Here is a 15,017-nt window from a genome sequence, read left to right as displayed (position 1 = left end):
TATATTCTTCAAAATATAAAATATCTATAAATTTCTATATACGTAGTTTAAAAGTTTGAAAATTTTTCTAAAATATTAAAAAAAGCTAAAAAAAAAAAAAAAAAAAAAAGAAATGCTCCCATTACATGTTTTCCTACCAGAAATGGACTTTTTCTAGTTAATTTACCTCTATTCATTAAAACAAAGAGCTTAAATAATTCTAAAGTTAAAAAAGGGTCAAAAATAGTAAAACAATCTAAAAATCATATAGTTTTGGCTTCAGAATTTTATTTTAAAAGTTGTACAGGATCTGATTATGAGACTATTGCAAACCTGGGTAATCTGTCAGGTATATCAGATGAAAGAGAAAAGCCAGTAAAATGAAAAGAAAAGGTAAATACGTTTTCTTCCATTTTGTGTAATCATTCAGTAGTAACGTAACCATTTATTTAACCACTGGTTAACCAGTTAGCCATTCAAAAGTAACCATTCAGATTTCTCTATACAAGAGCCACATTATTAATGTGATCTCTAAATCTTTTGGTAAGTTAAAATATTTGTGTCTATTAAAAAGTAAAAGTGTTTGTACTGAAAAATTACATTAATTAAAATCTTAGGCACTTAACTGAAATTAAGGCATGTGTCACTTCAGATATATTAAAATAGTGTGTAAGAATGAGTTTTTAATAAATATCTCGAAAGGCTGATATATTACACCTCAACATGTTCCAATGTGTTTTTAGTGTGTCTGATTCTTTTAACCTTGATCTCTCTGGATGGCACATGGTGGGGTAATAAATGGGCACCTTGTTCACAAACACAAACTTTCTCCTTAGGTGTAGGCTGGGTGATGTGTTAACGTACTAAAATCATGAAAACCCTTCTAAAATCTCAATGGTATACATACTCTTTACAACACAAAACATTTGTCACTATCATTGATGGCATATGGCTTCTTCAACTCCTTGTTCCTTTCATGGAAGAATTCAATTACAAACAGCACTAAATAACTAGTGACTCACTGTAAATTCTCCTAAATGCTCTTAATGTGATCAATCCTTTATAAACACCAGATAATGTATACCATCAACTTGCATGACAAAGAGTCCCAGTGCCTAAGAGGCTCAATACTCATATCTCAGTCATGGCTGCATGGCCAGGAAAATGAACATCATGATGGATTTCTGCATTCTTCACATTGTGCTCATGAACAAAGTCAGTGTAGTTTCTATGTGCGGTCTGGGGTGGGGACAAGGCCCTTGTGTTCCACTGGTTTCCACCACGTTGACAGCAATCACTGGCAGCAGAGAGCCTGGATGGTTGGGGAGTGGGAGGGGAGCACAGTTAGTCAATAGGAATAGGAGAAAATGGATGTGTAAAAGGTAAAGGTGAAAGGTAATGTGACTAGCATGCACCACCGCTATGAGTAGCTACCAACATCTACTCCATGCAATGATAACATTCAAGAATAACAAAATGGGGGAATCCACAAAGTTACATGTAATGGAAAATATCAACAGAGAAATACATGTAAGTAATCAGACTCAGTTAAGTGATTAAAGAAGAAATTTATCAGAAAGGAAGACATTCTGTATCTGTCCCTGATGCTGTTACTAAAATTAAAAGCGGAAATGTTGTTAGGGGTTCTAATCAGAAGAAAAAAATATAATCTACCTACTTCAAATATTTGAAAAAATAACTCTACATAAGGACAAAAGCATATATGAACAAAGAAAACTGTGAAAATTCTTCTTTAAATTATGTGATTTCACAGAATTGAAACCCAGGAAACAAAATTCAGAAAAGACCACTAAAAATAAAAAATCTACCTTCAGAGGCCACGTAATTTTACAACAATGTTCTCAATTAACAGTAGATCATCATTGTGCCTTATATAATCAAAGGTCAAAGGACCTCAAAATGAAATTCAACAGGTACAGATAAAGTGATGAGATGATACACCCCCTCCAAGAAGTAGTTTAGTAAGCATATTAGGCACCTTTTATCACAGTGCTATAGAAAAGTCCTATAGAATTTTAAGAGTGAAACATGCATACATGCAGTTCTTGGTTATAATTAATCGGAGTCCTCCAGTAGAAAGAAAGCATTTGCCAAAGTTCAGCAAATCAGTCTTGTGACATGGCAGAAAGGGCAGTACATATTTAAAATAACTACAAAGAAAAATACCACCCCAAATATAAAATATGTGCAAAAATACATTTTTAGAGATAGTGTTATCTTTCTAACTCAACCAAATCACCTTTATCCCTTAGGGAAACTGAAAAGAAATTAACCAAAATAATTTTTCAAAACAAACTTGGAAAGCTTTTTTATTAACAAAATCATCTTTCTTTTAACTGAAATACAATTTGTTCATCAGACGTGGCTCACAAAAATCACAACCCTCAAGTTATGATCTCTAAAAATTTAGAAAATTAAATTAGGTTTATGTTCTCTTCTATCAATGCAAGATTTTCTAAACACTATTCTGTTTTGTTTTTGTTGTTGCTTACAAATGATTTATGGGTTTACAATACATGAATTGTTTCTCAAAAGTTGAAATTTTAAATACCTGCTTATTCTAAGCTACTTATATACCAAATCAGTCACTCAAATAATGGTGTCATTTAAAAGATACCAGCAAAAAAATGCTGAAGATTTGAACAGGGAGTAAGTAGGTTTAGATTAAATTGGTTAAAAGTTATCTGCCAGAAATAGAATGGTCCATTATTCTGCCCAATTGTTCAAACACAGGAAGTATTTCCAAATTTTAAACATTTCTCACTTTCTAAAGGAGGACTGCTTTATATTTTTCTAAGGCATTAATAAGAATCAAAGCATGCAGAAAAAAGAATGAAATGCAGAACACATTTTAATTGAAGGCGGAAGAGTCCATTATCTCCTAAACATGCCAGCTCTATATTCAGTTCCATGCCCTTGTTGACATACTCTGAGGCTCATTATGTTATAAAGATCACCATTTTACTCCATTTTAGCAAAGGGGGTCTCAGTACAACCACATAAAGAAAGGAGAACACACGGCTCCAAATTTTTCATTTTCCTTAAAATTTAATAAATTCAATGCTCTTTCTAAAGGATGCATTCAAGAAACCAAATAGTACCTAACAAAATCAAATAGATTTAAACATGTACCTATTAATATGGAAAAACTCAAAGATTCAATGTCGTAATTAGTATGCGAACTAATCAGACTCTCATTCCATATTAATGTAAAAGGCAAACACATAACACACTTCTTTTATAGCTGAAGTCTCAGTACTATTTTTCCTTGCCAATAGGATTTGGTGGTAACATCAATGAGATAAAACGTAATTGCTTACAGGAGCTGTGTTTTCCGTAAGAAATTGAAGAAACTTTCTAAAAATTACTTTAAAAAATAAATTTGACATTTATAAGCCTCGCTCTTTACACTTTTAAGTGTGTACCTGGATGTACACAAATATACACCAAGTTATCACCACCACACACCCATGTAGAAAGAAAATAAAAAGAAGAAAATGGGGCTGGGGGAGAGGGGAACCCAATCTTACAAACTAATCGCAAGTTATTTGGAACTGAAGTAAAAATATGCCCAAACATCAAGAGCCAGGCACCTTGCAGTTAGTTAAGCCAAAATAACAGTGAAAAATAATTACATAGCAAAGACTGAAAATAATCACCAACCACTGTTGACCCACCACCATGAAGGAAGAACTGGCTGCACAGAAAGCTGACCAAAACCTTGAGATCACCACAGAAACTCATTAGATTTCAGGTACTAAACAAACTAAGAGCAAGAGAAAAAGAGAAAAATCCTATGAATTATCAAAATTCATTTCACAGACAAATAACTTGAATAGATGATATACTCAACATGACCACTGAATCAAATAATTCCCAAGGAGCCCCCACCAAGCCACATATGTTTATTTGGGAAAGGATAAACTCAAGTGATTAACGCCAATAAGCCACAAAGTATCCATATTTGTACATTTACTATTAATCTAAACGAAGACCCTGGAATTCTAAATGATCAAAGTATCTTTTTCCTGTCATCAGACTCTCTCTCAATCTCCTAAAAATGGGGTATATCATACTTTATCATATTTCAATCATGTTTCGCTTCTGATTTTACCTTCCGTCTTTAATGAAGAAAACACATTCAAAGTAGCAGCATCATGTTGTGTGGAATAACATGTAGTGGATATATTTTCCTTACAGATGTGGGAAAATATTCTACTGTCTAGCAAGGAAGTTTTTTTCACCAGAGAACCATCCACCACTCCCACATCAAGCTAATAAAAGCAGGTTTATTTTAAAGGTATTAATGTTTTGTTTTAAATAAAGAATAAATAAGGACAGCTGTCGGATGTTCTTCATTTAGACAACTGGACTTCCTTCATCACCAACATCCTTATTTTCCCCATCTCAATATGATTACTCAATAATATGCTTTCCAGCTCACAAATATGAATAATTTGCTTTCAATCACATTTAAAGTATTTTAAGATTATGGCTTGGAATTTAGAATACAATTAAGTAAGCAATATTTTATTTTAGTTTCAGGAATTAACAAACCATTTCCTGTCATGCTGGTCTGTTCCAGGATTCCGTGGAAGATTCTCAATCTCCACCGGCACAGGTGCAGAGGAAGTGGAAGGACTCACAAGCAGAGCAGATCTCATCCCCCAAGTCTTTGGACAAAAATTATAAAAATTACCTATTTTGCCTAGATAAAAGATCTCTTCACCAACAAATACTAAAATAGCATATTATTTACAAAGTCAACAAAATGTAAACAAACACTTGAATTTTATATACCACCTTAGATTTAATCAATAAAATATTAGTAATCAGTTAAATTATGTTCTTGGATTCACAGGGACAGAAAATGTTTTATAGAGCACTGTTTCATTTACAACATCTTAGAGAATAAAGTAACAGGAACTTATTACTAAATCACTTAAAGGATAAGGAAAAGAGAATGCACATAATTTGTGCAATGTTACATATACCACTATGAAAATCCAATGAATACTACTACTATTATCATAATTAACCTGTGATCCAGTGTTTTAGAAGCTTAATATTGTCTTACCTGTTGGGAGCCATTACTTTGGGTGGAAACATTATTGTGAACACTGCAATGGGTGAAAAAAATCTATTAAAAACCCTATATGAAATTACAAGGCTCCACTTTGTAAAATTACACATACACTAATGAAAGATTTATTTTAAAGATATTAACATTTTGTTTCAAACAAAGAATAAAACTACTGCTGGTACCTAAAACTAAGAATGTCCGATACCTGAAAACATCTGTTCTTACAGGCAAATACTTGCTTTTCTATAGTTGCTCATTTGATGTTTGCATATACCTGTATTTTAGTTGTGCTTTAGAAGTATATACTTCACAACTAATGTTTATTCATTGGACAACAGCTTTCAAAGATGGCCTAACAAAGACAGCAACACAATACCCACATAAACTTATCTGTCACTTCTTTTGTATATTCCTACCACCCAGATTTTCCAGTGTTGTCAAGAACTCAGCATTTTATAACTCAAAAGGCCTTAGTAAAAAAGTCTTAGAAAGTTTGAAACCTCTGTGTGTACACCTTCCTCTCCAAATGACTTATGTTTTAAAATTTTCAGTTTCGTTTGTGCCTATCCCACCCCCATACCCCCAAAGAGCACTTGAAAAAACCCTCAACCTAAACAAAAAAAAAAAAAAAAAACCTAGAGAACTACAGAAAAAAAAAATTCAATAAAATAAAAACTCAAAGATGAACTATAATTCACAATAAAATGAGAAAAAAAGTTTCCTAATGTCAGACATTCTAACACAAGGATAAATGGTATCCCTGAAGTAAGAAATTCAACTATATAAATAATAATTCAAGTCAGGCATGGTGGTGCACGCCTGTAATCCCAGCTACTCAGGAGCTTGAACCCAGGAGGTAGAGGTTGCTTGAGCCAAGATGGCACCACTGCACTGCAGCCTGGGTGACAGAGTGAGACTCCGTCTCAAAATAATAACAACAATAATAATAATAATTCAAAGTTACAAAAAAATTCCTTGAAAGTGAGAAAATAATTTGCAGATTTAATGACAGCACTGTGTTTCAGGAAAATGACACAGATAAATACAAGCAATCCCTATTGTTCGCCACTAACTTTCAAGGATAAAGACAGAATATTCTGGGTACCCCAAGTAGATTTAAAAGCAAATCACTACCAATCATCAGATCGGCAAAGACTTCCCATAGCAATAATCAAGACTATTAGATTATAACCAGCCAACATCTCACTCTACTAAGAGGAAACAGGCAAAGCTCTCAAATACTACCTCTGAACAGAGTATCCAGAAGCCTTTCTAACAAGATCAGAGCAAGATAAAAACTACCTAATAATGAAAGTCAACCAGTTAAGAACCTAAGAATGAAGAGAGGCCCTGCTAAAAGGCTGGGGGATGGAGAGTGAACACATTTTATGTTGTTTTTTTTTAAAGAACTACAGATCAATTACAAGTTGAGTCACCATAACCTGTACTTCCACTGTCCAGGTTCAAAGCCAAGTTGTGTCACTAGGTCTACTCTGTACACCTTGGGTTACTCATTTGCATGAGACTGTTAGAATGACTAAATGAATTAATATTAGTAAAATACAAATAATAATAGTGATTACAACAACAACAACAAAATACCTTTAAAAGAAATACTATTGGTGAGGTATGGTGGTTCAGGCCTGTAGCCCCAGCACTCACAGGGGCCAAGGCAGGAGGACTGCCTGAGCCCAGGAGTTTGAGACCAGCCTGAACTACACAGCCAAACCTTCAGCTCTACAAAAAATTTAAAAATAGCTAGGTGTGGAGGTGGGTGCCTGTAGTAGTCTCAGATACTTTAGAGGCTGGGGCAGGAGGATTGCTTGATCCCAGGAGGTTGAGGCAGCAGTGAGCCATGATCAAGCCACTGCATTGCAGCCTAGGTGACAGAGCAACACCCTGAATCACAAAAGAAAAGAAAAGAAAAGAAAAGAAAAGAAAAGAAAAGAAAAGAAAAGAAAAGAAAAGAAAAGAAAAGAAAAGAAAAGAATCCCAAAACGAACAAACAAAAACCAAACAATTTAGTGCAGATCTACTGCCAAGGCAATTTTAAAGACTATACCCATCAGGCACAATTTCTTTTTACTAACCATGTTGCTCTTCCCAGAATACCCATGATCCTAAGTCTTAATGAAATCTCACCCAGCCTGCTTGGTACAGAAGTTAGACTTACTAGTCCATGGTCCCTTGGTAATTCTCTGAAGCTTTTCTTTTTAACTAGGAATAACTTCAGTAGGTGATCAATAAGAATAATGAGAATGAAATACTTTTAAGTGATGTTAATTGAATCATAACTTCCTGTTTTCAAATGATTTGAAATACAGAAAGCATTATTCTCTGATAATTATGTATATTCTTTCACTTCCATGAACATGAAGGAATTACTGAATTATTTCTCATTACTAACCTAGTTCAATCTTTACCTTTTAAAAGACTACATACAATAACTGACCCGTTTTGCTCTTACATATTACACCTTCTACTCATTTGATTTCCTCTACTATTTTTCTTTTCTTCTTTACTGCATATTAAGCCTGTATAAGAAGTACTACTAATTGAAATGTCAACTATCCTTTAAAACATCACCTCTTAAAATACTTCATAGTATTCATGACTCACAAGAGAGTAGTTAGGAGCCAAAATAGTACAAGAAAAATGACTGACACTAGCCAATTTAAAAATCTGTTATTCAAATAGGCATTTTACAAAACTGCAGAGTCCAAGGTCAAGAAGCTTTTCAGGTCAAATAGCTGTGACTTTTCAAACAGTACTGTTTTCCATGGTTCAATGGAGCAAAACTGTTCATACAAACAGAACTGGGAGGGCAAGAGTGAAGGGGCGTAGAGCATGCCAGTCTGAGCTCAGGTTTTCTCAAGCACTGTGACAGCTAGTGCTCGGTAACCTTCAGGAGAGTTGGGTCCCCCTCTACATTTCATTTTTAAAAGCCTAGTCTAAAAAAAAAATCATTCCTTAAACATACCATTTCTGCTATGTTTTCCAGGGCCGAAAGCATTGCTAATGAAGAGACACTAACATTTAGCCATTAAAGTTAAATTAACCATAAATACAAAACAGACACTATATAAACACTCATATTTTTTTTTTGGAAATATGTTTCAGAACATAAAGAAGGACCTCCTATTTTGCAAATAAAAGCCTTATTTTTCAACTACATATCATTGCTAAATACTTTGTTTACATTTCTGCTAACTTTAGCAGGTACTCACTTTTTACTTTAAGCTCTAATATCCCATATCCCAGCTTCCTTTTCAGGAAAGCAAGACAAAATCCATTAAATCAACAAAATAGTTTCAAATGTACAGAAAATCTCTAATATTATTCCATTTTTCTTTTTCTTTTTTTTGAGACGGAGCCTTGCTCTGTCACCCAGGCTACAGTGCAGTAGCACAATTTTGGCTCACTGCAAACCCTGGGTTCAAGCAATTATCCTACCTCAGCCTCCTGAATAGCTGGGATTACAGGCATGGACCACCATGTCAAGCTAATTTTTCTATTTTTAGTAGAGACAAGGTTTCGCCATATTGGCCTGGCTGGTCTCAAACTCCTGATCTCAGGTGACCTACCCGTCTTGGACTCCCAAAGTGCTAGGATTACAGGTGTGAGCCACCACGCCTGGCCATTACTCCATTTTTCTTAAAAGCATAGCTTATAAATAAATCCAAGAAAAATAAAAGTATACAGCGCAGAAAAGGCAAAAAATGTTGGCTTTTTTACCTAATAAAAATTTCATGGAGAGAATTCCACATTCCTCCCTGTTCTATTTATTATTATTATTATTATTATTTTCAACAGCCTACTGACAGCTAAAGAAATTTGAGGGGAGTCCTTGTTCAAACAGCAGAGTGCTATTACAGTCAATCACTAATCACGGCCTGACTTTAACAACTTTCTATGTGAAAAAAAAAAAAAAAAAAAAGAAGACATTTCAAGGTAAGGCTGATGATACTCTCAGTATCCAAAAACAACCAACTCCTTTGAAAAAGCTCTAGTGAGACACCCACCATATAAGAGTACAGATAAATTCAAAAATAAACTACATCTGTGGGTATGATCTGAATCATATCTCTAACAGGCATTCTAGGAGACTCTAATACATAATAAATGTTAATCATTACATGACACTATAGACTCATTGTAATATATATTATTAAAATTAATAGAACCAGCTGGGCATGGTGGCTCAGACAGGTAATCCCAGCACTTAGGGAGGCCAAGGTGAGTGGATCAATTGAGGTCAGAAGTTTGAATCCAGCCTGGTCAACATGCTGAAACCCTGTCCCTATTAAAAATCCAAAAACTTAGGCATGCATGGTGGTGTGTGCCTGTAATCTCAGTTACGTGGGAGGCTGAGGCAGGAGAATCACTTGAACTGGTAGGTGGAGGTTGCAGTCAACCAAGATCACACCACTGCCCTCAGCCTGGGCAATACAGCAAAACTCTGTCTCAAATAAATAAATAAAATAAATGGAGACATCAGAAGCAAGACTTTCAGAATGGTAATTTGAAAACAAAAACAGATACTCTCCCCAATGAAACAAACATTTAACTGGTTTAAAAAAAAAAATTTTTTTTTTTTGACACAGGGTCTCACTTTGCTATCTGAGCTGCAGTGTAGTGGCATGACCTCAGCTCACTGCAGCCTCAACCACCCTGGATCAAGCAATCTCCCTGCCTCAGCCACTATGTAGCTAGGGACTTCAGGTGCACACCACCAAATGTGGCTAATTTTTTTTTGCATTTTTTGTAGAGAAAGGGTTTTGCCGTTTTGCCAAGGCTCGCCTCAAACTCCTGGGTTCATGCGATCTGCCCACCTCAGCCTCCCTAAGTGCTTGGATTAGAGGCATTAAGTCACCACGCCTGGCCAAAAAAAAAAATTTTTTTTTTTTTTGAGACAGAGAACTCACTCTGTTGCCCAGGTTGGAGTGCAGTGGTGTGTGATCATGGCTCATTGCAGCCTCGACTTCCTGGATTCAAATGATTCTCCTACCTCGGCCTCCCAAGTACCTGGGACCATAGGCAGGGTGCCATCACACCCAGTCGGTGAAATTTCGTATTTTTTGTAGAGATGGGGTTTTGCTACGTTGCCCAGGCTGGTCTGCAACCCCTGGGTTTAAGCAATCCTCCCATCTTGGCCTCCCAAAGTGCTGGGATCAGAGGCATGAACCACTGTGCCTGGCTTTAAAAAAAAATTTTTTTTAATCATTAAAAGGCACACACAAAGTGGAGAAATATTTATTCAATAAAATCTACTAAATCTCATTAAGGCCTAAGTTTGTGACATTTGAACCACAATTTCCAATCTCAGTATGGTAGTAGCTCTACTCCTGGTTAGTGCAGCCAAGAAGATGTGGCTAACATTCCTCTAGTTCTCTATACTTTAAATTATCTATTTTAAATATGTTCAAGAGCTAACGAAACCAATCACATCTAAAGAAATAAAGTATGACAACTATGTCTCATGAAATTGAGAGTATCACTACATAGAAATTATAAAAAAGAACCAAAGAGAAATTCTGAAATTGAAAAGTATGGTAGCAGAAATAGAAGATTAACAAAGGGGATGCTCCATAGCAGATTTAAGTAGATAAAAGAATCAGTAAGCTTAAAGACAGGTCAAGTGAGATTACATAGCCTTAAAAAAAAAAGTATAAAGAGAAGCAAACAGACTCAGAGACCTGTAGGACACCATCAAGTGTAAAAACTTACATGTTAATAAAAATTCCAGAAGAGAAAGAGAGCATAAAGAATATCTGAAGAAATAATGGGTGAAAACTTCCACACTCGATGGAAGGGTTATATCATGGAAAAGTAACTATATGAAAACTGGACTGGCAATATCTACACCAAATAAACTTTAAAACAAAAGTTACTAGAGATTAAAATGGAACATTTTGTCACAATAAAAGAACAGTCCATCAGGATAATATAACAATTATCAACACATACATACCTACCGTAAATCCACAATATACATGAAACAAAAACAGAAAGAACTGAAGGGCAAGGAAGAAATAGACAATAGTTGTAGACTACAATAGTCCACTCTCTATAATGGATTAAAACTAGGCAAAAGATGAACAATGAAATAGAAGAACTGAACACAATAAACGAACAGACATCTATGAAACACTCCGCTCAGAAACAGCAAAATACGCCCTCTTCTTAAGTGCACATAAACCATTTTCCAGGGTGACTCATATGGCAGGGTGTGTAAAACAAGTCTCAATAAATTTAAAGGGATTAAAAGCATACAAAGTATGTCCTCTACCCATCACAGAATAAAATTAGAAAAAACAAAATTTTGATATTCACAAATACACAGAAATTTAGCAACATACTCCTAAGTAACCAAACAAGTCAAAGAAGAAATCACAAGTTAGAAAATAATTTGAGATAACCAAAAAACAAGAACACAACATAGCAAAACTTACTGAACCAAAGCAGTGCTTGAAAGAAAATAGCTTTAAATGTTAAAAAAATAAAGATTTTAAATAACCTAATCTTCCACCTTAAGATACTAGAAAACTAGCAAACTAAACCTAAAGCAAACAGAAGGAAAAAATGACACAGGGCAAAAATTAATGAAACAGAAAAATCAATAAAACCAAAAGCTGGTTCTATTTGAAAAGGTCAACAAAACTGACAAACTTTTGATAGACTAGTCAAGGAAAAAAAAAAAAAAAAAAACTCAAAATACTAAAAATCAGAAAGGAATGAGGAGACATCACTATGGACCTTTTAGAAATACAAGGCAAAAGGGAATACAAACTGTGTGCCAACAAACTAGACACCATAGATAAAAGAGAGAAGCTCTAGAAAGACACAAATTCCCAAACTGAATCAAGATTTAAAAAAATTCAATCTGGGAGGGCTCATCCCTGTAATCCAGGCAGGATGGGAGGGTGGGTAGGAGGATTCCTTGAGCCCGGAGTTTGAGACCAGCCTGGGCAACACAGCGAGGCCCCATCTCTACAAAAAATTCAAAAATTAGCCAGGCATGACAGCAAGTGCCTGTAGTCCCAGCTATATGGGAGGCCTCATTTGAGCCTAGGAGGATGAGGCTGCAGTAAGCCAAGCCATGCTCAGGCCGTACTGCAGTCGGAGTGAAAGAGCTAGGCCCTATCTCAATTAAAAAAAGAGAAGAAAAGAAAATCTGAATAGATCTCTCAGAATAGATTGAATCAAGAATTTTTTAAGCTTCACATAAAGAGAAAAATGGCTTTAATGGTGAATTCTACCATACATTTAAATAATTAATACCAATTGTTTACAAATTCTTCCCAAGAAATAGAGAAGGGAACATACACAAAATTATTTTGTAAAGCCAGTATTACCCACCCTGACATAAAAAAAACAGACAATGGAAGACTCTGGCAAACCACTTTATTTCTCTATACCTTAGTTACCACATTTTAAAAATGAGAAGGTTGGCCTAGATTTTTTGGCCTGTATGCAATGAAAGAGAGAGAAAACTGCTATTAAAATTAACCTATATCTAAATTGTATCCTAGTTGAATAAATCCTGATTGATGAGAACTCTTTTGGACAGGGCCTTGAAGGCAGAAGAAGGCATGATGCTCTACAGCACATTTCCATAACTGTTAGCATGCTTTTGGATGATCCATTATAAGAAAACCACAGACCAATATCTCTGATGAATATAGACACACAAATACAAAAACATGCTAGGCAAATGAAATCCAGCAACATATAACATAAAGAAGGACTATACACCACAACCAAGTACGATTTATCCCACAAAGAAAATTGCTTATTTGCAAATCAACCTTTGTTTTTTGAGCTCCTTAAGCATAAGAATCAAAATTTATCTTTAGATCCTCAGCCACTTGCCAATAACAAATATATGTTATTCTCTTTATGAATGGCACATCTGCCCCGACCCCATTCTTTACTTCCTTCAACTGCTTTAATTTTTTATCACACCAATTTTATCTGGCATTATGTATTTATTTATTCACTGATATATCCCCAATGCCTAGGGACAACCAGACACTTTGATAAGTCTTAAATATTTGTTTAATGATAGCAACTACATAAATTCCAATCATTTGATAGCAATTCCTAAGTTGCAAGACATTACTCACCTAAGTTCTTCAGGCTTTGTAGTACATGCTAACAGAAGAAAAAAGATAACATTTCATTAGTTTCATCTTACATGATAAACTGCTGCATTATTCAAAGCAAAACTTTAATTGCTTCATAAGCCATGTTTCATAATCATAAATTTATTTCTTTGAGAAAGGGTCTTTCATGTTTTTGTAGAGATAGGGGTGGGTCTCACTACAGTTGCCCAGGCTGATCTCAAACTCCTGAGAGTTGAGCTTGTGGGCTGCTCAAGCAGTCCTCTCACCTTGGCCTCCCAAAGTGCTGGGATTAAAGATGTGAGCCACCACACTTGGCCCCAACCATAAATCTAAAAACCTTCAATTCATCAAACTGTTTTGGGGTTCATACAACTAAAGTCAACAATGGCAATTATTTTCATTTTTCAAATAAAGCAATAAAATGCATATATATCTCCTCCTTTTAAACAGCACCATCTGTAAGCCTCCAGAGTGAGCTGACTGATTATGAATTACCATCAGTCAAAAAAAAGAGGAAACTTAGGGTTTTAAAATCATCACAAATTAAAACGGTCTTATTTAAAGCTGTATATTTAATTCACAGCCACACCAAAAATTATGACTTTTTCTTTTTAAAGTCAATACTGCCCAACAACAAATCATTACAGTTGTTTTTGGAAAACTGGTGATGACTCTGACAGTGGAAATACTTAAAATTAAATTTGCATTTTAATATAAATTCAGTTTAAAACTAAACACAAGGTTTAATTTATTTTTCAAGGCAAACAATGCTTTTTCTTATATAATTGATCTTATTCAGCAAGTAACACTTAGGAATTAGGAAATGGCTATGTATAACATTGGGGATTACATTTTAAAATAATATTTAACAGAATCCTTAATATTATAATACAGTACGAAATAATTTTTAGTTAAAAAAATTCATCACAAGACAATATTTTGGCCAGGCATGACTGTAATCCTTTGGATTACTTTGGGTGGCCAAGGCAGGCAGATCACTTGAGGTCAGGAGTTCAAGACCAGCCTGGCCAATATGGCAAAACCCTGTCTTACTAAAAATACAAAAATGAGCCAGAGTGGTGGCATAAGCCTGTAATCCCAGCTACTCAGGTGGCTAAGGCACAAGAATTGCTTGAATCTGGGAGGCGAAGGTTGCAGTGAGCTGAGATCACGCCACTGCACTCCAACCTAGGGGAGACAGAGTGAGACTGTCTCAAAAAAAATAAAAAAAGATAATGTTTTTAAAAATTCCTAAGGGGATTAAGGGATGTTTTAGAATGACATCTACAAATCAAAAAGGCAGAGAATATGTTGCTGTACAGAAACACAGTTTTGTATACAAAAACTGAACATAACCTTAGACTATCATTTTTGAATTGGGATTAACGTAAAGTTTAATCTCTGCTAACAACACAGGTAATTTTTCTCTGTGTAATCCATGAAATTGTTTCTGCCAGAAAAGTACTTTAGTTGACTGGAACAGACCTAAGAAGATGATTCAGGTAACTTCCTTTTATGTAAACAACACCAGCACATAATTAATTGTCAAGGAAGAATAATCCTTTGAAACAGGGTTGCACTTCACCTTTCATTTGTAGAGTTCGTCTAGAATATCGTTTGCTAGGCCTTCTTTCAAAGGATGCTGATCTTCTTGCTTTATTGGTTTTTGTGGTCTGATACTCTGTTTTCCCACTAAATGAGGTATAACAACAAGAGCAAGATAAATCTGAGGTCTACAGTAATAAAAACAGACACAAATAAGACAGTCTACATTCAGGTTCTCCTTAAAAGAATCATCCTAAACTTCA

The 15,017-nt window shown here is 35.0% G+C and overlaps 1 protein-coding gene across 1 annotated transcript in view; it reads right to left on the bottom strand.

The window, feature by feature from the left end:
* The window catches only part of LOC108283741 (band 4.1-like protein 5), a 94,788-nt gene that overhangs the window by 63,380 nt on the left and 16,391 nt on the right, over positions 1–15,017 (bottom strand). The window contains exons 8-11 of the mRNA XM_017500270.2: positions 14,795–14,901; positions 13,210–13,237; positions 5,078–5,120; positions 4,558–4,673 (exon numbers count right to left, since the gene is read on the bottom strand). Coding sequence (XP_017355759.2) covers positions 4,558–4,673; positions 5,078–5,120; positions 13,210–13,237; positions 14,795–14,901 — 294 coding nt within the window. The remainder of the gene's footprint in view (positions 1–4,557; positions 4,674–5,077; positions 5,121–13,209; positions 13,238–14,794; positions 14,902–15,017) is intronic.

The sequence above is a fragment of the Cebus imitator genome, unplaced genomic scaffold (assembly GCF_001604975.1).
Source record: "Cebus imitator isolate Cc_AM_T3 unplaced genomic scaffold, Cebus_imitator-1.0 Scaffold264, whole genome shotgun sequence".
In the NCBI taxonomy this organism is placed as follows: domain Eukaryota; kingdom Metazoa; phylum Chordata; class Mammalia; order Primates; family Cebidae; genus Cebus; species Cebus imitator.
The sequence above is the reverse complement of the archived record's forward strand: the minus strand, read 5'-3'. Positions and strand labels throughout refer to the sequence as shown.